Source organism: Nomascus leucogenys, chromosome 15 (assembly GCF_006542625.1).
Source record: "Nomascus leucogenys isolate Asia chromosome 15, Asia_NLE_v1, whole genome shotgun sequence".
In the NCBI taxonomy this organism is placed as follows: domain Eukaryota; kingdom Metazoa; phylum Chordata; class Mammalia; order Primates; family Hylobatidae; genus Nomascus; species Nomascus leucogenys.
Window position 1 is genome coordinate 15,689,023 of NC_044395.1, and position 22,270 is coordinate 15,711,292.

At 51.4% G+C, this 22,270-nt stretch overlaps 2 protein-coding genes across 8 annotated transcripts; one reads left to right on the forward strand and one right to left on the reverse strand.

Annotated features, from left to right (window-relative positions):
• Window positions 1–1,482: 1,482 nt before the first annotated feature.
• C2CD2L (C2CD2 like) lies at window positions 1,483–12,032 on the reverse strand. Of its 2 annotated transcripts, none has more exons than XM_030794505.1 (14): window positions 10,975–12,032; window positions 8,871–8,966; window positions 8,390–8,509; window positions 8,109–8,219; window positions 7,898–8,014; window positions 7,692–7,803; window positions 7,437–7,545; window positions 6,674–6,738; window positions 6,457–6,584; window positions 6,192–6,366; window positions 5,357–5,458; window positions 5,082–5,218; window positions 4,705–4,990; window positions 1,483–3,033 (listed from the first exon to the last, which is right to left on the reverse strand). In XM_030794505.1, the coding sequence occupies exons 1-14, from the start codon at window positions 11,326–11,328 to the stop codon at window positions 2,822–2,824; spliced, it is 2,124 nt and encodes a 707-aa protein (XP_030650365.1). In that variant the 5' UTR covers window positions 11,329–12,032; the 3' UTR covers window positions 1,483–2,821. The 2 variants fall into 2 exon arrangements, with proteins under 2 accessions (XP_030650365.1, XP_030650366.1); XM_030794506.1 differs by having other exon boundaries at window positions 1,955–3,033; window positions 5,082–5,215; window positions 10,975–12,031.
• Window positions 12,033–16,200: 4,168 nt separating this feature from the next.
• On the forward strand, window positions 16,201–22,188 carry DPAGT1 (dolichyl-phosphate N-acetylglucosaminephosphotransferase 1). Of its 6 annotated transcripts, none has more exons than XM_003253264.4 (9): window positions 16,201–17,542; window positions 17,899–18,019; window positions 18,193–18,406; window positions 18,626–18,772; window positions 20,208–20,292; window positions 20,651–20,839; window positions 21,143–21,230; window positions 21,397–21,552; window positions 21,631–22,188. In XM_003253264.4, exons 1-9 carry the CDS (start codon window positions 17,382–17,384, stop codon window positions 21,694–21,696), a joined length of 1,227 nt encoding a protein of 408 aa, XP_003253312.1. In that variant the 5' UTR covers window positions 16,201–17,381; the 3' UTR covers window positions 21,697–22,188. The 6 variants fall into 6 exon arrangements, with proteins under 6 accessions (XP_003253312.1, XP_030650369.1, XP_030650368.1 ...); XM_030794509.1 differs by having other exon boundaries at window positions 16,201–16,515; window positions 16,753–17,542; window positions 21,397–22,188; XM_030794508.1 differs by having other exon boundaries at window positions 21,397–22,188.
• Window positions 22,189–22,270: the final 82 nt, after the last annotated feature.

Sequence of the window (22,270 nt, forward strand, 5' to 3'; positions counted from 1 at the left end):
GCTGCCACAAAAACTGAAAGCATAATTCATACTCATTAAAAGCTGTGGATCTCTTCTGAAAGTGTGAAATGGATTAAGTTGATGAAAATATGTTTCGTATTTTTTTCATTCATTTAAACATTCCCTATTTTTGAAACGTGATTAGGCTCTTCTTCACTAAAATATGTGATTCCATGGAACTCTGGGCAGCTCAGCACTGGAAGCTCAATACAGATTCCAGTTACCATCTACTCAATCCCCAGGTCCTGTAGAAATCTGAATACCTGTTCTCCCATCAACAAAAGTTTCTTGTGCAATCACAAGTTCACTGTGTTTGATTGTCGTGTCATACTGGTAGAAAAACTGTTCCTCTGTGAACCACTAAGAGTTACATTTCTTAGATTGGGGAAACAGCTTGAAAAATCTCTTTGAATTTTCATGACCTAGAATTGAACATTTCACTACATAAAAATCAACCAAATCGATGTGTCCATCAATGGAGGATTGGATAAAGAAAACGTAGTGAATGTAGTGAGTGACAAAGAAAATGCAGTTTATAAACTCCAACTTGACTTTAATAAATTAAATTCCAAGCTGTCACACAGCAATGGACATCCTCATCATCTCCCAACACACACACACACAGTGGAATACTACTCAGCCATAAAAAAGAATGAAATCATGTGTTTTCCAGCAACATGGATGGAACTGGAGGCCATTATCCTCAGTGAAATAACTCAGAAACAGAAAGTCAAATATGGCATATTCTCACTTATAAGTGGGAGTTAAATAATGGGTATACATGGACATATAGAGTGGAATAAAAGACATCGGAGACTACGAAAGGTGAGAAGGTGGGAGGAGGGTGAAGGTTGAAAAACTACCTATTGGGTATGATGTTCACTATCTGGGTGATGCGTACACTAAAAAAAGCCCAGACTTCACCTCTATGCATGCAATATATGCATGTAAGAAACCTGCACTTGTCCCCCCAGATATATAAAACTAAATTGAAAAAAAATATCTATACCCTCCATTCTTCCCAGATATCTCATATTTGGTGAGTAGTGTGGACAGGAGCATGGGGAATAGTAACAATTTCCACATGCTATCTACCCAAAGGCATGTGCCCTAAACACCCTGAGATGTAGGTAGTCATAGAACGTCAAGGCTGAAAGTGACCTGAATGATTATCCAGGTCACCCTTATTTTAGATATGAGGAAGTTGAGGTCCCCAAAGGAGAAGTTGCCTGCTCAAGATCACTTGGTTTTTCTGTGGCAGACTCAGTTTTCTTGCTTCCTGGTCCTGCATTCTGCCCAATATCCTGTAGCAGCTTACCTGGTTCAAGTCCTGTGTAAGATCTCAAGCACGGGAACCAGGGACACAGAGTTTGCTAGGATCTATCAATCCCTGAAATTTGCCCACATTTCAGAATGAGAGAGCTTTTATTATGTTGAAACACTTCTAAGACTTCCCCCTCCCAGTTTCTTCTGAGGCAACAGTTAACACTCAGCACTTCATTTACTTCTCATCCACAACCAAATGATAGCCATGATGATTGAAGTTCCCATTTTACAGATGAGAAAACTGAGGCACTTAGAGGTTACATGACTTGCCCAAGGTCACACAAGTAATTAGAAGAGCTAGGACTCAAACCCAGGCAGGCAGTCTAGTTACAGGGTCCAAGCTTTGATCTCCATTACATCCTAGAAGGAGTAGCCTGTTCCAGCAAGGGGAATGAAGACTAACCTGTACTAGTCGATTGACTTTTTTGCTACAATTTCACACTCCAGAGCCTCCTATCTCTTCCATCCTTTCTCTGCACACCCCTTCTTCCCTGCAGGAACTTTTTAGCAGATCCACAATGTGTGTCATCTACCCAACCTCATTATCCGGGCCCCTGTCTCTCATCTTCCCACACCATCCATGTCATAGCCTGGCTGCCTACTGCCTTTCAAAGGATAACCAGTTGTCCAGTTTATAAACTCCATTTGACTTTAATAAATTAAATTCCAAGCCATCACACAGCAATGGACATCATCATCGTCTCCCAACACACAGAGGTGCAGCCTTGCGTGGCTCCATCATCACAGTCTTTAAATAAAGCCCCTAAAACCATCTCTCTGGGGAAGGCTTCCCACCAGGCTCCCGGCTCCCTCCTTCCCACAGAGCCACTGCTCACAGAGAAGGCATCAAGTACAAAAAACGGTAATAAAGGGGAAGGTAGGGATGAGGAGCAGGAGGGGAGGCAGGGAGGTGGGGAGTACCTGCCCCCCATCCCAGGCCGGCCCTGCTCTCTGTGAGCTGCCAACATTCTCAGAGGCAGACACTGGTGCTGGTCTGAGTGGGGACCTGAGGGAGGTGTGGGAGCCCCATCCCAAAGGGAATTACCCACCCTCCTGGGACAGAAAAGAAGGGTCACCTGGGAGAGATGCCCTCTATCATCTGTTCATGGAGGGTCTTAAGCCACACATATAAATAGAAAAGAGAATAAATAAGGGAGGAAGGGTCAGCTGAAGAGCTGAGCACGCTGGGACTCCGCTCAGGGACCAGGCTCAGCAGGAGGCAAACGCTTCTGGGGAATGCCCACACATGCCGGACAGGGCCCTCCTCTCCCTCCCAGCCACCAGTCCCTCGTCCATGTCCTCGGCAACGGGTGCCCACCTCTCATGTGCTTCCCATTCCAAGTATCCTTCCAACCGGCCCCATAGCCCAGGGTGGACAGGGCTTCCCGGAACCCAGAGGGCTTTCCTGGCCCAGGCACTGGAGATCCAGGAAGGGGTATGGAAGGGGAGGTGGGGAATGGGCTGAGAGAACTCGTGCCCTTTCAGAGCTGGGTCCTCAGAGCTGGGGGCTGGGGTTACCATTGGCCTTGGGTTTGGATTTGAAGGAAAAGCGCTTGATAAGGCGGCGAGAAAAGCTGCCGGCCTTCTTTCGGACACTGGGCGTGGCCGTTGCGTTGGAGAGGTCATCGTGTGATTGGCTCAGGCCAGCTTCCTTCTGCCTAGGCCTCCGGCGGAAGATCAGCTTAGTGCCGCTGCGCAGGAAACTCACTGCAGGGGAAGAGGGGGAAGCTGAGGCAGAGAGGGGCACGGGATGGGGTGAGACGGGGGCAGAGACACGATCGAGAATGGAGGGATAGAGGATGTGGACAGGATCAGTCCCGTGGCCCAGAAGCCAGGCTTCCTCAGGAAAGAAAGCAGAAACATACTTCTCTATAAGACTTCGTGAAAAAAAGAAAAAAGAAAACGAAAGCAGAAACAAACATGTGCTTTATCCTTCCTGAGGCAAAAATCGTGGTACTTGTGGGGATCTGTGTACACTCCTAACTCTGCCTGCAAAAGAGATATCACGGGGCTGGCTGCTTTGTGAGAACAAACTGGGATTGGGCCTCTTTCCTATGGGAAGACAAAAGCTACCAGAAGGTACTCCCAAAAGCCTATAAATCATGAAGGGAAAGGTGGGTTGACACTGACTTGTTAACCGAATTCCAGGCTGTGAGCAGGAAGTGGTGCAACTAGAAACTTCAAAGAGGTAAATTCAGAACCAGTATAATGAGCAAGGTGCTCACCCAGCAGGCTTTGGAGGTAGAAACCTCATTATCTCAAGAAGTGATGCAGGCTTAAAAAATAGATAGATCAATCCAGGGTTGATAGTCTCACTGGTAGAGGAATGAAGATGTTTTAGGGTGAGCCTCTCATCTTTTAAAGTTAGAAGAACTACCACCACTGGTCACTGCTTGTCTTGCTGCCAGATGGACAACCCAAGGGTAGGATTTCTTATACTCATGGGGGAGAGGGTGCAGAATGAAAGGGAAGAATTTTTTTTTTTTCGAGACAGAGTCTCATTCTGTCACCCAGGCTGGAGTGCAGTGTCATAATCTGGGCTCACTGCGACCTCCACCCCCCAGGTTCAAGCGATTCTCCTGCCTCAGCCTCCCGAGTAGCTGGGATTACAGGCGCCTGCCACCATGCCTGGCTAATGTTTGTATTTTTAGTAGAGATGGGGTTTTCCCATGTTGGCCAGGCTGGTCTTGAACTCCTGACCTCGTGATCCACCCACTTTGGCCTCCCAAAGTGCTAGGATTACAGGCATTAGCCACCCCGCCCGGCCATGGAAAAAAAAAATTTTTTTTGGAGACAGGGTCTCACTCTGTCACCCAGGCTGGAGTGCAGTGGCACAATCATGGCTCACTGCCTCAACCTCCTTGAACCTCAACCTCCCAGGCTCAAGGAATCCTCCCACCTCAGCCCCCTGAGTAGCTGAGATTACAGGTGTGTGCCACTATGCCCGGCCAGTTTATTGTATTTTTAGTAGAGACGGGGTCTCACCATGTTGCCCAGGCTAGTCTTGAACTCCTGGACTCAGGTAATCCGCCCACCTTGGCCTCCCAAAGTGCTGGCGTGAGCCACCACACCCTGCCTGGGAATAAATTTTTATAATTTTTTTTTAAAGGGCAGGAAAACTGGCACTTAGACTCGGGAAGAAAGAACAATGGAGGTAAAGGGAAATACTTTGGCATCCCTTCCTATCACAAGCATGTCAGATCTAGGCCAGGAACCAAGGCACCAAGATCCCCCTCTAGGCTAGCTTGGCTGAACTAGGCTAGGAACTCCGGCTATCTCTTAGGGGAGGAAGGAGAAGGCACGCTGGCTTGAGGTCTCCCAGGTCATGACATGTGTATAAAAGAAGAGATGAGGGGCACCCTGCCAACGTCCCCCTACCTTTGTGATCTTTGAGGCTGCGGGTCTCCAGGGCACCAGTGGACCCTGTTTCCGACTCAATGTCATCCACAGATGGCCTCTCAGAAATATCCGAACGGGTTGTCTCGTCTGCTTCCTGGACACTTGTGGGACTAGAGAGGGCATCTAGGGGTCCTGGAGACATGGCTGGTGGGTCTGAGGGAGGTGAAGAGGGACCTCCGCTGGTCCCTGCATCATCTTGCATTGAGGCTTCCAGGGATGCCGCATAGCCCAGGGATAGTGCCAACTCGTCCTGAGCAATGGGCACCTGGCAGGAGGGACGAGTTTTAATGGGCAGGAGTGACCGACCCATTAGGGCTTTCTCCCCATCCCAGCTGCTCTCCCCAGAGCCCTGTTACCTTGGAAACACCAGAGATGATGAGAGTGCTGCGCTTGGTGGGTGTCTTCTTGGCCACCCGCCCACTGGGCTCCGTCAGCTGGCGAATCGCTGTCTCTGCTACAGGGTCCAAGCCGTTGGAAAGGTGGCTGTCCCCTGCTAGGGGTGCAGAGAATGAATAACCTGACTTCCCCTGGCTTTTTCTTGGATTGGAACTCCTCCTATCCCACCCAGAGTACTTTTTGATGCTGGGGCACGAGGGCCAACCCACACTCATGCACCCCATTCCCCACTCACGGCTGCTGCTATGGGAGGTATTGCTGGGGCCACTGCTCTCACTCAGCACAGTTGTCGTCTTCTCGGTCACCTCCACCTTGGACGGGGAGCGGGAGGGGGAGTCTGGTGGGTGGGGGAGGGTCAGTGAGCTGGGAGGTGCTTCAGAGTGGCCCCCACCCCTACTGTCTTTGTTGAGATGCAGACTTTGGGTGACTCAGAGGGCAAGAATGATTAAGGGGTGATTAATCGCAAGGGTGATTAAGATGCCATGGGGACTAAAAGACACCCCAAGAGCTAATGGGAGTGTAGGAAAGTGCCACGGGGCCTGCTGAGGGTGTGGGGAGATGCTACGAAAATATGGAGGGGGGACAGGGGGGTACTGGGGCCCCCTGAAGTTGGGGCAATTCAGTGGGGCCCCTAGAATGGCAGAAGTGCCATGGGGGCCCACTGAGTGGGGTAGAAATACCACAGAGGCCTCTGGGTTTGTTGGAGGACCCCGGGGGAGCTGGAGGGCTGAGGGTAGCAGGATGGACAATTATAGTCAGCTGGGACCAAAGACACCTGTGAAAAGCCAGAGGGGAAGCTGGAAGGTGGGAGTGCAACAGTCCTGTGTAAGGAGGGGCAGGAGGATCCAGAAGGGTGGCAGAGTGAGAGGAATTGCTGGGGAAATGGCAGGAGGTAAGGGAAAGTTTGAAAGAGACAAAGATTGGGAGGAAGATGTGGTAGGACTGGAATGGAATGTCTGAAAACAGGGGGAGTTGGAATTAAGGCTTTCTCTCCTCTTTCACTGTCCTGCTTTGGGTCTGCAGACCTGGGCCCCTGGCTAGAGCTGGGCTCCCAGGCTCCTTCTTTTTACCTAATTTGCCGTCTATACGGGGCCGGGACTGGACGGTGGTGACTGTGGTGACAATGGTGCCATCGGGCATGATGGTCCGGTCAAGCTCAATCTTCTTGGTAGGTGTGATGCTGGGGCGTGGAGTGGAGGAGGTGGGAGTACCCAGGTTCCGGGGAGAGCCCTCCTCGTACTGAAGCTGCCCAGGGGTGGGAGAGAGAAGAGACAGAGCCTCAGAGACTGCCCATCCCCTGTGTCCTCCCACCTACCCCAGGGGTCAGCTTCTCACCTCCACTGCCATGGTGGCTGCTGGTCCCAGGGCTTTCCCTGGCCCTGGGGTGAGTGGGCACACCTGTCTTCGAGACAGTGGTCTGGAGGGGGTGCCCACAGGCAGTGTGGCCTGGCCTAGGAGTTCGGCTGGGGAAAGGGATGGCACTGTGAGCTGGGCCCATGGCCAGATCCCACTCTGCACCCACCCAGGGGTGCCCCTCCCGCCCCTCACTCACTGTCTCCACAGCTGCTGCTCCTCAGCACTTTGAGGGTCAGCTCCCGGCTCTGGGGGCCCAGATCCCTGTGGGACAAGAGGAGATGGGGCAGGAAGGGGAAGATTAGCAAGCTGAACCCACACTTGAGTGGATCATAGGCCAGAGGCAGAGAGCTGTGTACATAAATAAAACGGCACAAATGCTCCAATCAGATTCTCCTGGCCTCCAAATTCTCTCTCGTCCCAAGAGAAAGGGACAGGGCCTGAGTGGAAACCATGCTTCTCAGCTGTGCATTCAAATCCTCCCTGGTCCTGCTCCTCCCGTCTTGCCAGTCTCTCAGTTGCAAGCCACCCTCTTTCATTTGCTCCAGCTCTTCCCTCTGCCGAGACTACTTTCACACTCTGATGAAATCCTACACTTGCTCTGAAGTGTGGTTTAAATGCCATCTCCTCCATGAAGCCTACTCTGATCCTTATTCCCTCATGGGAATTAATCTCCCCCTCACCTAGGCACCCTGACGGCACATTATATAAACCTCAACTGGAGCGGTTGTACCATCTTCTATATGTACACCTGTCTCTGCTTCAAGCTTGTCATTGATCTAGGGGTGGGGGCTGTATCTTGGTCAAGTCTGTATCCCTAAGACCCATGCCAGGGCCTGGCATACAACAGGGGCTCACGCCAAAGACTACTGAAAACAGAGCTGATTCCTGCAAGGACTGTGCTGGAAGGGTTTGATCCTCTCTGCTCTGGAGCATGGGGTCGGGGCAGGGTTACTCCTTACAGTGCCAGGTCTTCTGTCCACTCCACCTCAGATCCAGCCCTCGCGGGCTTGGTCCACTTCTGCTGCATGGGGTTGTCAAGTTCAGCTACACAGCACAGTTCCTCGGTGCCTGTGAGGAACCAGAAGTTAGAAGATGCTCAGATCAAAGATGGGAAGTCACTGCAGAATAAAGAGGCTGTACCCTTGGCAGAGGGGCAGAGAGCATCTGCAACCAACCATAGCCTTGGCAGTCCCGCAGCCACTTCTAGCTCTCACCTTCCAGCTCATTTCCCAAGTGAGATGCCCGAAGCTGCCGTAGGAATAACCGGGTAGGTCTGGGGATGGCTGGCTGAGCCTGGGGCATCATGGGTGGCTTCTCACTCGGTACCTAAGAGCAGAAGAAGGTCCAAAGAGCAAGAATCCTGACATAGCACCCTGGGAACAAGGTGCATGCAAATCTTTTGCTTTGGGTGCCAACTCACCAGGCCTCCTGGGGCAGAGCAAGCCCTGAGGTTGACCATCATGGCTGGCTGGGTGCTGACTATGGCGTCCTTGATCAGTTCCTCAATTGTGGAGAGCTCTACTTGTTCTTCACCTCTCTGCAGAGAGAAGAAGGGAACAACAAGGAGGTGGATCCCCCACCTCTGCCTCCCTCCCCGTTCTGCCTCTTCTCTGCCAGCCCTGCCTCCTTACCTCCCTGGCCTGAAGCTTGGGAAGCACCGTTAGGCTGAGATCTGGGCGATCAGTGAAGGCCCAGGATATGAGCAGCCCCTCACCAGGGATTTCCTCCAGGTTGACTTCCAACTACAGACAGGAACAAAGTGACTGGGCTGACTTGCCCCATTTCCCCAAGGACTCCTAATTCCTGAGGACCCTCCCTTCCTGAATTCCATCCCAGAGAGGAAACAAATGGAAGAAGCCGAGCCAACGGAACCGCCCCCTGCCCAACTCGGGTTTCCCACATCCCCTTCTACCTGTGTTGGTGGCAGTGTCAGAGTGACGTGGTAGGTCTCCATGGAGACGGCAGCGGGGGACTGCTGGGTCACAGAGACTGGGAACCGCACCTCCTCAGCAGAAAGCTGGCAACGCAGCACCTGAGACCGGCGAGGTGGGTCAGATGTGGGGGAAGGGTGCTCACCCTGCTTTGAACTGCCCTATAATAGTTCAGCAGACCCCTCCCCACTTCCATTTTCCTAAGGACTTCATGTTTTCAGGATCATAAATCCCTAAAAGAATCAGATAAATGCCAAAGACTCCTCTCCCCAGAAAAATGCATATAAACACATATCCAACATTTTGCACATAACTTCAATGGGATTCTCAGACTTCCTGAAGCCAATCCTTAGATCCCTAAGGCATTCACAGACTCCAGGTTAAGAACCTCTGGACTAAAGGGAGCCCTTGGGGTCAGTCCTTCTTGGACCCCAAAGAGGGCAGTGCCCATCAGACCCTTACCATGGTATGCTCAGATTGGTCTACGCAGGTCACATGACTGATGCTGGCTCTGGGTGGGAGTTGGGGCACCTCCTCAAAGGCGATTTGGATGGAGCTCTGAGGGAGTAATGTGGGCATAGGATCAGGTCTCTGGAGCTGCCCCCCACAGGGCTGGCCTGCTCAGTTGCTGGCTGGACTCTGCCACTGCGGAGGCCTCAGCTGCAGGCTGGCTTCTGGCCCCTCCTTGGCTCAGGGCTTTAAGACAGGAGGTAGTCCCCTCAAAGCCTCCCTCTCCAGGGGCCTGTAGCTGCTAGGAGCCACGGAGCAATGGGGAGTTAGTCCACCTCAGAGACTAGGTCACCTTAAGCTGAAGACCCTGGCTTCCTCCTGGAATACCAGGAGCTTCATTCTTCTTCTCCCCGCAATCCCTTTCATCCCCTACCCTACCCCCTAAAAAAACAAAAAACAAACAAACAAAAAACCCTACATAGAAAAAAGTTAAGGTGCTGGTTGCCACCTATATATAATAGCTGGGCAGAGAGGGAAAGGGCTAAGCCACGGGTAAAGGTGGTAGAGCCACTTTGTTCAAAATAAGAGCTGGAGAAATGAAGCTAAGCCTTCTTCCAAATAAATAAGATGTGGAGGCTTCAAGAGTATGATGCTTCATATTCTTGGAGATGAAGACTAGCATGGCCTTGGGGATCTGTACCAGGGGGACTGGGAAGAGACACAAGCTCAGAGGACCCAAGAGTCCAGGGGCCTGGCTAATTCCTCAAGGCAGATAGCAGGATGGTATTAGCAGAAAGCTGCTTAGATCTCAAAAGAGCTGCTCCCTAATTCGTCCACAGTAATGGAGGCAACCTTCCACAGCCCCACCTGGAGAGCAGTGCGGACATAGAATTGAGGAAGGGGCACAGAATTGGCTGGCAACTCTTCCTTGGGTCTTGAGATGGAGGAAACAAATCCATAGGGTTCATTTGCCTGGCAAACCAGGGGAAGCCAACTCCTTTGCTCTGGTAGCTGTCTCATTCAAAGGCTAGGCTAAGGAAGATGGGGAGACGGATGCTTGAAACCTCAATCTCCCCACCCTCTGCAAGGGAGGCCAATGTCCAGCTGAGTCAGCTATCCTGGGGAGTTGCTTCTGACCGAGGGACAAGGTACAGGGAGAGTTGGATGAAGAGGTGGGTTCAAGGTGTAAACTGACAGATGCCATCTGGCTTTCAGCCGACCAGCTGGACAGAGGAAATAGAGCAATTTCTTGTGGCCATTTCTGTTTCCAGCATCTGGGGAACTAGTAAGGTAAAGCCTCCAAACTCATAGTGGCTGGAAATAGAGAACCCTCTGAGCAAGGAGCTGATGGACTGTGCGAGCAAGGAGAGATTGCTGGGCCAGGATGGGAGGGAGCTCCAGAAAAGAGAGACTTCTACCTCCCACCTTATCTCTGTCTCATGACCATGCTTCCTGCCCCACTTCCTGGGAGGCCAGATGCCCATGGTGCAATGGGAGGAAGTAGGCTGGACTGGTTTGTGACTGACCCTCAAGGGGCAGCTCCAAGCTCATCTACTGGTAAGGGCACTGTCAATCTGCTCTCTACCAGAACACTCCCCAACCCCCCCATGAACCACAGGCCAGCATGGAGGATAAGGATGTGTTTGACTGTAGCAGTGAAATTACTGTGGGGTAGGGGGGTGATTCAGGCTCCCTGGGGATCTGCCTGACCACACCAGGGATTTGGGGCATGAAATGTTAAATGGGTGTGGTGGCATGAGAAGCAGGCAAATTCCTTCTGCAGGTGCACCTGTCTCCCATGCCCCAACACAACCAGCACCCAGGCAAGGCGGAAGTGCCCTCAGGCACAGGGATTAGCGTTGCTATGAGAACAGCAACTTGTGCATGGGTTTGGAGCCAGAGTACCTTGCCCACAGAAATGGAGGTCTGGGGACCCAGTTGGATTTCTACAACCCCCAGCCTTAGCGGCACCCTTTTCTCTGATCCAGGAGGGGAAGAGAAGCCATAGGGTTCCCCAGTTTATGCCCACCCTCATCTGGCCTCCTAGCACGAGCAGTCAGTCCCTCCCCTGGAAGGAAAGGCTGAAGGGACCACCCAAGCGCTTGGTCCAACTCACCCCGTCCCTGCAGGCCTGCTCGTTCAGCGCTCGCACCCAAGCCCGCTGCCAGTTCTCCCGGAAAGACTTGAAGGCGAAGAGTGACGCCAGGAGGCCCCGGACTCCTGGCTCCTCGGCGGCGCCAGCCCGAGTCGCCCGCAGCCGCAGCAGCGAGCGCCACACGCCCAGCTCCCTCAGGGAACCTGCGGGTTCCCCGGCTAAGGCGGGTCCCGGGCCCCGGTCCCCGCGGGCCCGCGCCAGCCACAAGCCCCGGGCATATTGCAGCAGCCAAGCGAACACCGTGAGCAGCGAGGCGGCGAAGAGGATCAGCAAGGCCGCCCAGCCCACGTCCCGCTGCCCCCAGCCCGGATCCATGCTCCGCGCGGGCTCCGGTCCCGGTCCCGGCTGGGGCTCAGCCGCTGCCCCGGGGGAGCATGGCCCGGGCTGGCCGCGGGGCGGAGGCGGGCTCCCCCGGGGCTAGGCGCGCGGGGTCGGGGGCTCTCCGCGGCTGAGTGCCCAGGACTAGTGGGTGCCACAGAGCGAGGAGAGGAGGTCCTTGGGGGTCGCGACGCCGGGGTCTCTGTCTCCGTGGTCCGGGTCCCTCCTAGCTTGGTCAGCAGTCGGACCCCAGTTAGTCGCCGGCCAGTGCCCGACTCCTCCCACCGCGCGGGCCCCGCCGGACCCGGGAGGGGACTGGTCTGCAGAGACCCTGGGGCTCGCGGGCCGGCACCGGCTCCGGGAGGGCTGCGTGCGCAGAGCTGACACTGACAACACCGCCGGCGCCCCGCCCCCACCCGCCCTTAAAGGAGCCGCACCCGCGCCGGGCGGGGCCAGGACATCCTGGCGCTCCCTCGCTGGAGGAGGGCGGGAGGGCGAGCAGCGAGCGGAGGAGGTTCCGGGGTTGAAAATAGGCGGGATCTTTGATCACCTCGCCCCATCTTGCAATCGCGGTGCTCCCACACTCAGCTCAAGGCAAGAGTAACTTCACTTACCTAAGATGCTGCCTTTGCTTTCCCCTGTGCTTGTTAGATGTCCACAGGTCGGACGCCTGTGAGGTTAAGAAGGAGATGACCCCTGTGGAAATCACCGCCCCCTTCTCCCAACACCCCCAGACTCAGCGACTTCTAGCTTCCCATTTCCTGGGGGGAGCTAGGCCCAGGGTAAAGAGATGCAGAGCATCCCTCCCAGATAGAAGTGTCTGGCAGAGGTCCAGCTGATGTCAACAGAGAGAAAGCAGAACCTGAAGCTGGGAGAGGTTGAGAGTAGAACACCGAATTTTGAATGCCCCCCACCATCATCACCCTCCTTCCTCTTGGAGCTTGGACCCAGAAACAGCCCCATTAACCTCCTTGCTCATGTAGGTTTGTTCTGGAGATTCCCAAGCCCAGGCTGTGTGTCTGTTTTTAAAAATAATGTATTTCCATAGTAACAGCTCCTGCCTATGGAGCACGTGTAGAGGGGGTGGTAATGACAGGGGAGCTGGCAATGTAGCACTGGACTATCAATAGATTCAGCCACAAGACCTTGCCACTCCAAGTATGTGATATCCCAACAAGCTCCCAAGAAATGGTGCTGTAGGTACACTGCCCAACCTCTGGCCTCAGGAGCCATCTTTTCCTAGACTCAAGGAGTTGATTCAACCTCTACAGGACTGGGGCTCATCAATGCTTGCTGAGGACAGGGGAAGGAAATACCTGCAAAAGGATTCAAAGGAATCCTGGGGGAATTCACATTCTCCCAAGAGCCCCTTCTTCACACATGTGGGAAGCTCTTTGGCACACAGTCCCTTTCTTAAAGAGGTAGGATGGAAGGGTGTTAAGTATCTTTCTCCCAAACCCAAGTAGTTGTCTGAGGAATGAGCACATGAGAATAAGAGAATAAAACAATGCCTTCTAAAGTGTGGGGTTGCAGGGCTAGACAGAAACTGACAGGTCAGCAACAGGTTTGTCTGAGCCAGAGGAGGTGGTGGGGTAGCCTGGGCCTCCCTGGATTTCCCTGTAAGGAATGATGGGGAGAGGTGGGGGTGAATGAGGTAACCTCCTGTGGCCCTGCCCATGCATTGTCACTGGACTGCCAAATCAGTGGAGATTCCTAGAGTCTGGGTTTCTAATCTCAAAGGGAGGAGAAGGCATGAAATCAAGGGAGGAGAGAACTCAGGGCCAGAACCCAGGGATGCAGGAGGAAGCTGTCAGTGGGAAGAGCAGCTAGGGTTTAGGGGAGCAGGTTATGCAGGAAGTTGTCCAGGTAGAAGATTTCCCTATGAAGACCCTCTTCCCCCAAGAATCCTTCAGGAACCCTCAGACCCCCCAGTGATCTCCATTCTCTGACTTCTTTGATTTATTCCCTCAACTTCTCCACTGAGTGCTTGGTCCTATGCTGCCAGATACTGCTTCACAATTCAGTCTTACATGAGTCTCCCTAGTTAGTCCTCCCTCTTTTTTTTTTTTTTTTTCTTTTTTTGAGACAGAGAGTCACTGTTGCCCAGGCTGGAGTGCAGTAGCTAGATCTTGGCTCACTGCAACCTCCACCTCCCAGGTTTGAGCGATTCTCCTGCCTCAGCCTACCAAGTAGCTGGGACTATAGGCATGTGCCATCATGCCTGGCTAATTTTTGTTATTTTTAGTAGAGACAGGGTTTTACCATGTTGGCCAGGCTGATCTCGAACTCCTGACCTCAAGTGATCCTCCCGCCTCAGCCTCCCAAAGTGCTGGGATTACAGGTGAGAGCCACTGTGCCCAGCCTAGTCCTCCCTCTTTCATCCATTACTTAGACCTCTAGCACTTACCTCATTCTGCCTTAGAGTCTAGCTGATTGTTTATATGTCTGCTTTTTCCATGCATCAGGAAGCTGCCTACGGGTGGGAACCATGTCTTAGTCATCTCTCTTCCCTCAAATTCAACCAAGATGCTCTAAATATGTTGAAGTAGACTCCCTGGGGCAAGCAACTGCAATTATATTAGTTTGTATCCTCCACAGTACTGAAGAGCTTCCTATGCACATAGTAGGGATTAACAAACTTTGTAATTTTAAGAAGTCTAACAGAAAATACTCAAGTATGCTTTGAGAATTTCTATGCCATTTCTGTCTTTTGAAATATCATTCATGCCATACCAGTGGAATGGGAAATCCTGGGGCTTGCTTTTAATTAACAACTTTTTTCTAGACTAAGAGGGGAGAGGTGGGAGGAAAAGGAAAAAGAGTGATTCAGCTGCCTGGACAGAGCCACAGATAGAGTCCTGCAAGTATCACAGCCCCAGACTGTCCAGAGGGGTCTCATTGTCTTTGTGGCACTATGAAACATTTTTGGGACAGGCTTTGTCTAGCAATCAGATTTAGTGGATTGGCCTTGCTCATTGGGAGCCACTCAGGGCTACTTAGAAGAGATGTGCATCTCAAACACTGTCTGCTCAGTCCGGGGCCACTGATAAGTCAGCTGGTCTGTGAATCCTAGGGCCTGCTTCAGCATTCAGGAAAATGCTTTGAACTTTTACCAGGAAAGGCACACAATTTCAAGTGAAGCCAAAAGTCATGTGTGTGTTTGTTTCTCCTTCTGATTAGTCTGATCATCAACTGGGCCTTTACCATCATGTGAACAAAAATACTCAGATTATCTGACAAGTATTTTAGTAACCATTTTCTGATAGTAACATGTATATGTGGATGATGAATGCTTAGTATCTCTTGTCTTTGATTACATCCTCCCACCCTCCACAGGAGGGTGGTGGTAGGGAGGGCTAATGATCTCTGGAGAAGAAAGAGACAAAGCTTCCCAATACCAGGCTGGGAAGGAAGATTTATTAGGATTGGCCTCCTAATAAAAAAGGAAATAGATACAGACTGGCTCTCAGACCTCCAGGGAGTCTCAGTATACTCGTCATCAACAAGATAACTGAATGCTGCCTCCTCTGGGATCCCACAAGCTCCTCCTTTCCACCTGCTTCTGGCGCCTCACTGTCACTGCCTGTGAAAGGTCCCTCTACTCTTATAATCTACTGAAATGATACTTCTCTTCCTCAAGACCACTTACTCTGGTCACAACTAATTGCTCCCTCCATATGCACCTATTGCCCTCAGTCCTCCTTTCAGCCTCGGCCTCATTATGTGTGATGATGCCTTCCTTGTACACAGATGTCTGTGTTCCTAGCCCCATGGGGACACCCTGTGGAAGAGAAAACACTTGCCTCCTGGGAGTTTCTAGTTTAAGAGGGGCACACGTGCATACACACAACACACACACGGAAAAATAATAGCAGTGGGATAAGTACTGAAAATCTGGTGGAATACTAGCAAGTAAATTACGAAAATTTATGTATTTTATACATATCTGGGTTTTTGTTGTTGTTAATTAGAGCCATTTTCAAGTAGAAAAGCCATTTCACATCTGATTTAGTTTGTTTGTTTGTTTTGAGACAGAGTTTCCCCTCTGTTGCCCAGGCTGGGGTGCAGTGGCATGATCACGGCTCACTGCAACCTCCACATCCCAGGTTCAAGTGATCCTCCTGCCTCAGCCTCCTGAGTAGCTGAGATTACAGGCATGTGCCACCACACCTGGCTAATTTTTGTATTTTCAGTAGAGACTGGGTTTCACCGTGTTGGCCAGGCTGGTCTCAAACTCCTGACCTCAAGTGAGCCACCCACCTTCGCCTCCCAAAGTGCTGGGATTACAGACGTGAGCCACTGCGCCCGGCCTCACATCTGATTTTGAGAGAAAGAAGAAACTATCTTCGGCTTAAAAAGAGTCAACATGACCCTGACTCCTGGAACATGCCATAGAGGGAAGAGTGGACAAAGCGCTAGGCTATTGGAGTCCTTTTCCTAACTCACTGGTGGTGACTTCCTCTCTGACAAATGGAAATCATTTGCCGCCTAAGAGCCTGTCGGGGAATGAAAGGTAATAAAGATGCTGGTGAACTGGCTGGGCGTAGTGGCTCACGCCTGTACTCCCAGCATTTTGGGAGGCCGAGGCGGGCAGATCACCTGAGGTCGGGAGTCCCAGACCAGCCTGACCAACATGGAGAAATCCCGTCTGTACTAAAAATACAAAATTAGCCGGGCGTGGTGGCGCATGCCTGTAATCCCAGCTACTTGGGAGGCTGAGGCAGGAGAATCGCTTGAACCTAGGAGGTGGAGGTTGCGGTGAGCTGAGATCGCGCCATTGCACTCCAGCCTGGGCAACAAGAGCGAAACTCCGTCTCAAAAAAAAAAAAAAAAAAAAAAAAGCTGATGAATTGTTGTTTGCAAGGGAACAGGCCAAGCAAAATGCACAGCGACCTGCAGGAGACCAAGCAAAATGCATAGTGACCTAGAGGAAGAAACCTAACTGGGAGTTCCTCAGACTCACAGGAAGTCAGTTGTGGGTCTGATTCCTCTCACTCCTCAGCTCTTTCCAGAGCCTCAGCCTGGAAATCTCCATCTCCTCCTTGTGGGAGCTAGGTACAATGCAGTGATCCAGGGCCAAGCTCAAGTCCCGAGTTAAATCCAAGACCTGAGGGTACTCCCAATCCCTCAGTGAAGTGCTGCGCTGGGTTGCCGGGCAACTAACTGCTACAGCTGGGGCAGAAGGTGGGTGGCATGCTGAGAAAAAAATACCAGAATCGAGGACAAGAAAAACAGAGTGGGAAGGGCTTTTCAAGGATCTACGCTTTAGAATTGACACTATCCTTCCAAATCGTAGCTGCGTTTCCGGGAACTGAGTTGTGTTTACCTTGGCTTCCGACTATGTTGGCAACACGTTTCCTGCAAGGAACAGGGGCGGCTCCACACCCTCGTTCCTCCTCCCCACCCCCTGCCTTTCAATAGCTATCTTCCTGGAGCCAGAGGCATCCCAGATTAAGGGAGAGGTACGGGCCCTTTAAGCTTGACCTACGGAGGAGGACGGAGCTAAAACTGACGTGGAACCGGAATGTGAGCGGTGTCAGACACGTGGTACAAGGAGGCATTCATCTTGGAACCGGGCAATTGGCATTTCCGCTCTGGGTAGTACATCTTTAACATAATGTTAGGGAAGTATCCGTTCTTGGCTGCCTTTCTTTAATTGCGTTTCCAGTACTCTCTCGGTGATTCTACTCTCGAACATAGAATGAAATTTAGAATCACACTTCTCTTCCACCCCCACCCCTCCCCCACCTCCTATGCCCATATTAAAAATGGCGGCCACCGCCTTCCGCAGTGATAGTTGTTCAGCGAACAAGATCCGGGCGGAAACAGTGGGTAGGCCGGTGCAGCGGGGCAGAACCTAGGTTGCCTTAGAGAGGTTCTCCGGTGTCCCGAGGGCGGCTCAAGTCAGAGTTGTTGGGTTTTGCTCAGATTGGTGTGGGAAGAGCCTGCCTGTGGGGAGCGGCCACTCCATACTGCTGACGCCTCAGGACTGCTGCTCAGCTTGCCCGTTACCTGAAGAGACGGCGGAGCCGGGCCCCTGACCGGTCACCATGTGGGCCTTCTCGGAATTGCCCATGCCGCTGCTGATCAATTTGGTCGTCTCGCTGCTGGGATTTGTGGCCACAGTCACCCTCATCCCGGCCTTCCGGGGCCACTTCATTGCTGCGCGCCTCTGTGGTCAGGACCTCAACAAAACCAGCCGACAGCAGATGTGAGCAGCGGCACACGGGTCCGGGCAGGGGGCAAGGGCTAAGGAAGGAGTGGCTAGGGCAGGGGCGGGGACCGGGGTGCTTGACCACACGTGAAGACTCAGAACTAACCCAGGCAGCCTGGAACTCGGAGAGGTGATGAGCAGAACTTACTCGCACTGGGGAAAGGATGGGTAGGGACCCTTGGGTATATCTGGGACTCTGGCAGTGGTGCTTTCCTCCCTCCGCCCGCCTCACCACTTACCAAAATAAAAAACCGGGAATGAGAAGACCACTTTGGGTTATTGTAACACCTGTACTAGTGAGTGACCACGCCCCCTTTCCTCTTCCCCCTCGCCCCCTTGCTGCTGGGCCACAGCCCAGAATCCCAGGGAGTGATCAGCGGTGCTGTTTTCCTTATCATCCTCTTCTGCTTCATCCCTTTCCCCTTCCTGAACTGCTTTGTGAAGGAGCAGTGTAAGGCATTCCCCCACCATGAAGTAAGTGGGTTCGTGGGGGTGATTGTCTGTGGCTGGGACCTGGGAGGTACCTGAGAGAATTGGGGTTATTTGGGCTTGTGGGGAGGGACTAAGAAATGATCAGAAAGACAGGAATTCTTAAAAGGTGGAATGGGAGCAGGCTTGAGTCATGGACCTGCCCGAGCCTCCCCCAGTTTGTGGCCCTGATAGGTGCCCTCCTTGCCATCTGCTGCATGATCTTCCTGGGCTTTGCGGATGATGTACTGAATCTGCGCTGGCGCCATAAGCTGCTGCTACCCACAGCTGCCTCACTACCTCTCCTCATGGTCTATTTCACCAACTTTGGCAACACGACCATTGTGGTGCCCAAGCCCTTCCGCCCGATACTTGGCCTGCATCTGGACTTGGGTAGGTAGTCCTGCCACTGCTGCCCCTATGGCACCTACTTCAGGGAACCCTTCCTGGTGCTCCACATTCTCCTCCAAGTGTTCCTTTTCTGTCTCTGTGTCTTCCTAGATCCTTTCTGGTAGCCCTTCATCCTATCCTGTCCTCACCACTTTTCTAAAAATTCTTAAATCCTCCTTCCCTAGGTGGCACTACTTCTTTTCCTACCATCTCTCCCTCCAGGAATCCTGTACTATGTCTACATGGGGCTGCTGGCAGTGTTCTGTACCAATGCCATCAATATCCTAGCAGGAATTAACGGCCTAGAGGCTGGCCAGTCACTAGTCATTTCTGCTTCCATCATTGTCTTCAACCTGGTAGAGTTGGAAGGTAGGTGGGATTGGGGGTGGGGAGAGAGAAGTCTGAGTGTTAAAGACTGGCCAAGATCCCCTCTCTCAGCTAACATGAGTGACTGCTTCTGCTCTCCAATAACAACTCAGTTCCTACCACTTCTTTTTTTTTTTTTTTTTGAGACAGGGTCTCCCTCTGTCACACAGGCTAGAGAGCAGTGGCGCGATCTTAGCTCACTGCAACCTCTGACCCAAACGATCCTCCTGTCCCAGCCTCCCAAGTAGCTGGGGCTACAGGCATACACCACCACACCTGGCAAATTTTTGTATTTTTTGTAGAGACAGGGTTTCACCATGTTGCCTAGGCTGGTCTTGAACTCCTGGGCTCAAGTGATCTGCCAGCCTTGGCCTCCCAAAGTGCTGGGATTACACTCTTGAGCCACTGTGCCCAGCCAGTTCTTACCACTTCTTAGATAAACATTAAAATGCTTGATCATACAATTACTCTTGCTTTCTTTTTTTTTTTTTTTTTTTTTTTTTTTGAGACAGAGTTTCGCTCTTGCCCAAGCTGGAGTACAATGGTGCGATCTCGGCTCACCGCAACCTCCGCCTCCCAGGTTCAAGCGATTCTCCTGCCTCAGCCTCCCTAGTAGCTGGGATTACAGGCATGTGCCACCACACCCAGCTAATTTTGTATTTTTAGTAGAGACGGGGTTTCTCCATGTTGGTCAGGCTGGTCTCGAACTCCTGACCTCAGGTGATCTGCCCGCTTCAGCCCCCCAAAGTGCTGGGATTACAGGCGTGAGTCACCGCACCCAGCCATGAATTACTCCTGCTTTCTAACAGCACCCAGTCCGGAGCAAAACTACTTTCTTTCACCCTCTCCCAAAATACCCAAAACAAATGCTACTACAAGCCCCTCCTAACACCCTCTTACTGAGACATTCCGTGGTTCCCAATGGTGTGTGGTTTCTGAAGTTTCCCTTTTTACAACAAGTCATTAAACCTAGCTTTGAACTATAGATGTGTTTCTGGTGGTCTTTGGCTGATGAACATCAACAAGTGTTTATTAAAGCTAAGTACTTTTTAAACACTATCTTATTTAAATCTTGTAACGGTTTTGTGTGGCAGATGTTATAATCAGCCTTGTTTTACAGATGAGAAAACAGGCTTAGAGAAGTTAAATGTGTCATGATCAAGATCGAGGTCACAAAGCTAAGAAGTAAAGTTGGTATCCAAACTTACATCAGAATGGGCTAAACCAAATTTAAGATAGTAACTAGTTTGGAAGGCTGCATGAAAGAGGTGGAATATTGGGAATTGCCTTGGGTGACGTAAAAGGGGTATTGAGTTCTTAAAAGTGACTTGGGTGAGGTGTATGATACAGCTGTAAACAGAACTTAGACAAAAATAGGACCAAGGTATGCAGAGGAAGTGGGTATTAACTTTCCCTTCTTTCTTCCTTGCTTCCAAAGGTGATTGTCGGGATGATCATGTCTTTTCCCTCTACTTCATGATACCCTTTTTTTTCACCACTTTGGGATTGCTCTACCACAACTGGTAAGTAGGCCTGTGGATAAGGAGACAACTACCTAAACACATGGCAAAGATGGCCCTTATCATAACCCACCTTGTGGTGGTGAAGCTAAACCTGTGCATACCTCTATGGAGTTTTCTGTGTCTTCAGTTGGTCGCATTCTGAAATTTCTCTCTACCCAGCAGTAGTTAGGGATGAGTGCGTGGAGGCCCCAGGAATAGATGAATTCAGGGCCTTGGATCCTGCAGAGTTGCTGCACAACTGGAGTCTCCTCTGAGTCAGAACTAGGGTCAGGGCTAGTCCAGTGCCCATAGGGTGTGATGTGAGAGAAAGGATTGGTAATGCCTCTTGCCACTGGCTCAGATCCTCTCCCCCACACAGGTACCCATCACGGGTGTTTGTGGGAGATACCTTCTGTTACTTTGCTGGCATGACCTTTGCCGTGGTGGGCATCTTGGGACACTTCAGCAAGACCATGCTACTATTCTTCATGCCCCAGGTGTTCAACTTCCTCTACTCACTGCCTCAGCTCCTGCATATCATCCCCTGCCCTCGCCACCGCATACCCAGGTAGCTGCTTTGGGGCTTGAAATGGACATCATAGCCTTTTCACTTGGTATATCTAATGCCAGCCTATACATTTGCTGTGCAAAGGGAGTGGGCCCAAAGAAGGGCTATTTCCATGTGAGTAGCCCTTTATAACTTACAAAGCACATTTATTTGCATAATATGATACAGTGGTTCTGATAACAGTAAGCAGCAGAGCCAGAAATAGATCTCAGGTTGACTCCACATTCAATGCTCTTCCTATTAGCCACAGGGAGGAGGGTTCAAATAGTGGCCCAGTCACATGAAGCTATCTTCCCCCCGCAGACTCAATATCAAGACAGGCAAACTGGAGATGAGCTATTCCAAGTTCAAGACCAAGAGCCTCTCTTTCTTGGGCACCTTTATTTTAAAGGTAACAGGGTAACAAGGAGGTAAGGCCCTAGGCTGCCATCCTGACCTTGAGGAATGGGGAACCTAGGCCTATATCAGATCCAAGGGGAACTTGAAAGCATTAAATAGATCCACATTCCTAAAGCATAGGTATTAGCTGAGGTTCTTTTCACCTCTGGTCCCTCCAGGTGGCAGAGAACCTCCGGCTGGTGACAGTACACCAGAGTGAGACTGAGGATGGTGAATTCACTGAATGTAACAACATGACCCTCATCAATCTGCTACTTAAAATCTTTGGGCCCATACATGAGAGAAACCTCACATTGCTCCTGCTGCTGCTGCAGGTGAGGATGGGGATCAAGTTTATACCTCCTTGTCTCCCTTTCTGCGTGATTCTTACTCCAGTCCATTTCTCCTTGCAGATCCTGGGCAGTGCCATCACCTTCTCCATTCGATATCAGCTCGTTCGACTCTTCTATGATGTCTGAGTCCCTTGATCATTGTCCTTTACCTCACAGTCTCTAGGATTCGTAACTCAGGCTGACCTCTGTCTGGTCCCAGACTTCCTCCTTGCCCAGGCCTCTCTCACTCTTCATACTCCTCCAGATTTTGTTCTCAGCATTTTCCTTTCCCTGTGATCACTGGCATCCTGGGCGTTTCTCGCCCTCTGCTGACTACTGATTGGATTTTACCAATGGCTTTCTGCAACTTGCTACTCTCTCCCTCTCCATCCTATCTTTGCAGCCTCATAGGGTGGGATACAGCAGCTTTTTTTTGCAGTTATCCACACTCACGTTTCAGAGTCCTGACTCTCAAGGAACTACTGGTTTTTGGGATAGAACTTGGGCCAAGGCTAGGGACACAGGCTCCACGGTGACATGTCATTTGATTGTAAATTAAGTGTTCTGATTAGTAAGAACTAAGCAGGGGGCCACATGCTCTCAATGGAGACAATAAAGCGTTGTCTTTTTCTTATTGTTCCTGTAGGTATATTTCCTATATGGGCATTTTTGGGTAGTTTGGGAGGGTTGGTGGGGGTACTTACTCCAACAGAATGCCTAT

What these genes read in the sequence shown, in the direction of transcription:
- DPAGT1 (XM_030794508.1), top strand. Translation starts at nt 17,382, where the DNA reads ATGTGGGCCTTCTCGGAATTGCCCATGCCGCTGCTGATCAATTTGGTC. An exon ending in AAAACCAGCCGACAGCAGAT is followed by an intron (nt 17,543 to 17,898) that starts GTGAGCAGCGGC and finishes GCTGGGCCACAG; the next exon opens with CCCAGAATCCCAGGGAGTGA. An exon ending in GGATTGCTCTACCACAACTG is followed by an intron (nt 20,293 to 20,650) that starts GTAAGTAGGCCT and finishes TCCCCCACACAG; the next exon opens with GTACCCATCACGGGTGTTTG.
- C2CD2L (XM_030794505.1), bottom strand. Translation starts at nt 11,328, where the DNA reads ATGGATCCGGGCTGGGGGCAGCGGGACGTGGGCTGGGCGGCCTTGCTG. An exon ending in CTTGGGAAATGAGCTGGAAG is followed by an intron (nt 7,546 to 7,691) that starts GTGAGAGCTAGA and finishes GGTTCCTCACAG; the next exon opens with GCACCGAGGAACTGTGCTGT. An exon ending in CAGCCACCATGGCAGTGGAG is followed by an intron (nt 6,367 to 6,456) that starts GTGAGAAGCTGA and finishes ACCCCTGGGCAG; the next exon opens with CTTCAGTACGAGGAGGGCTC.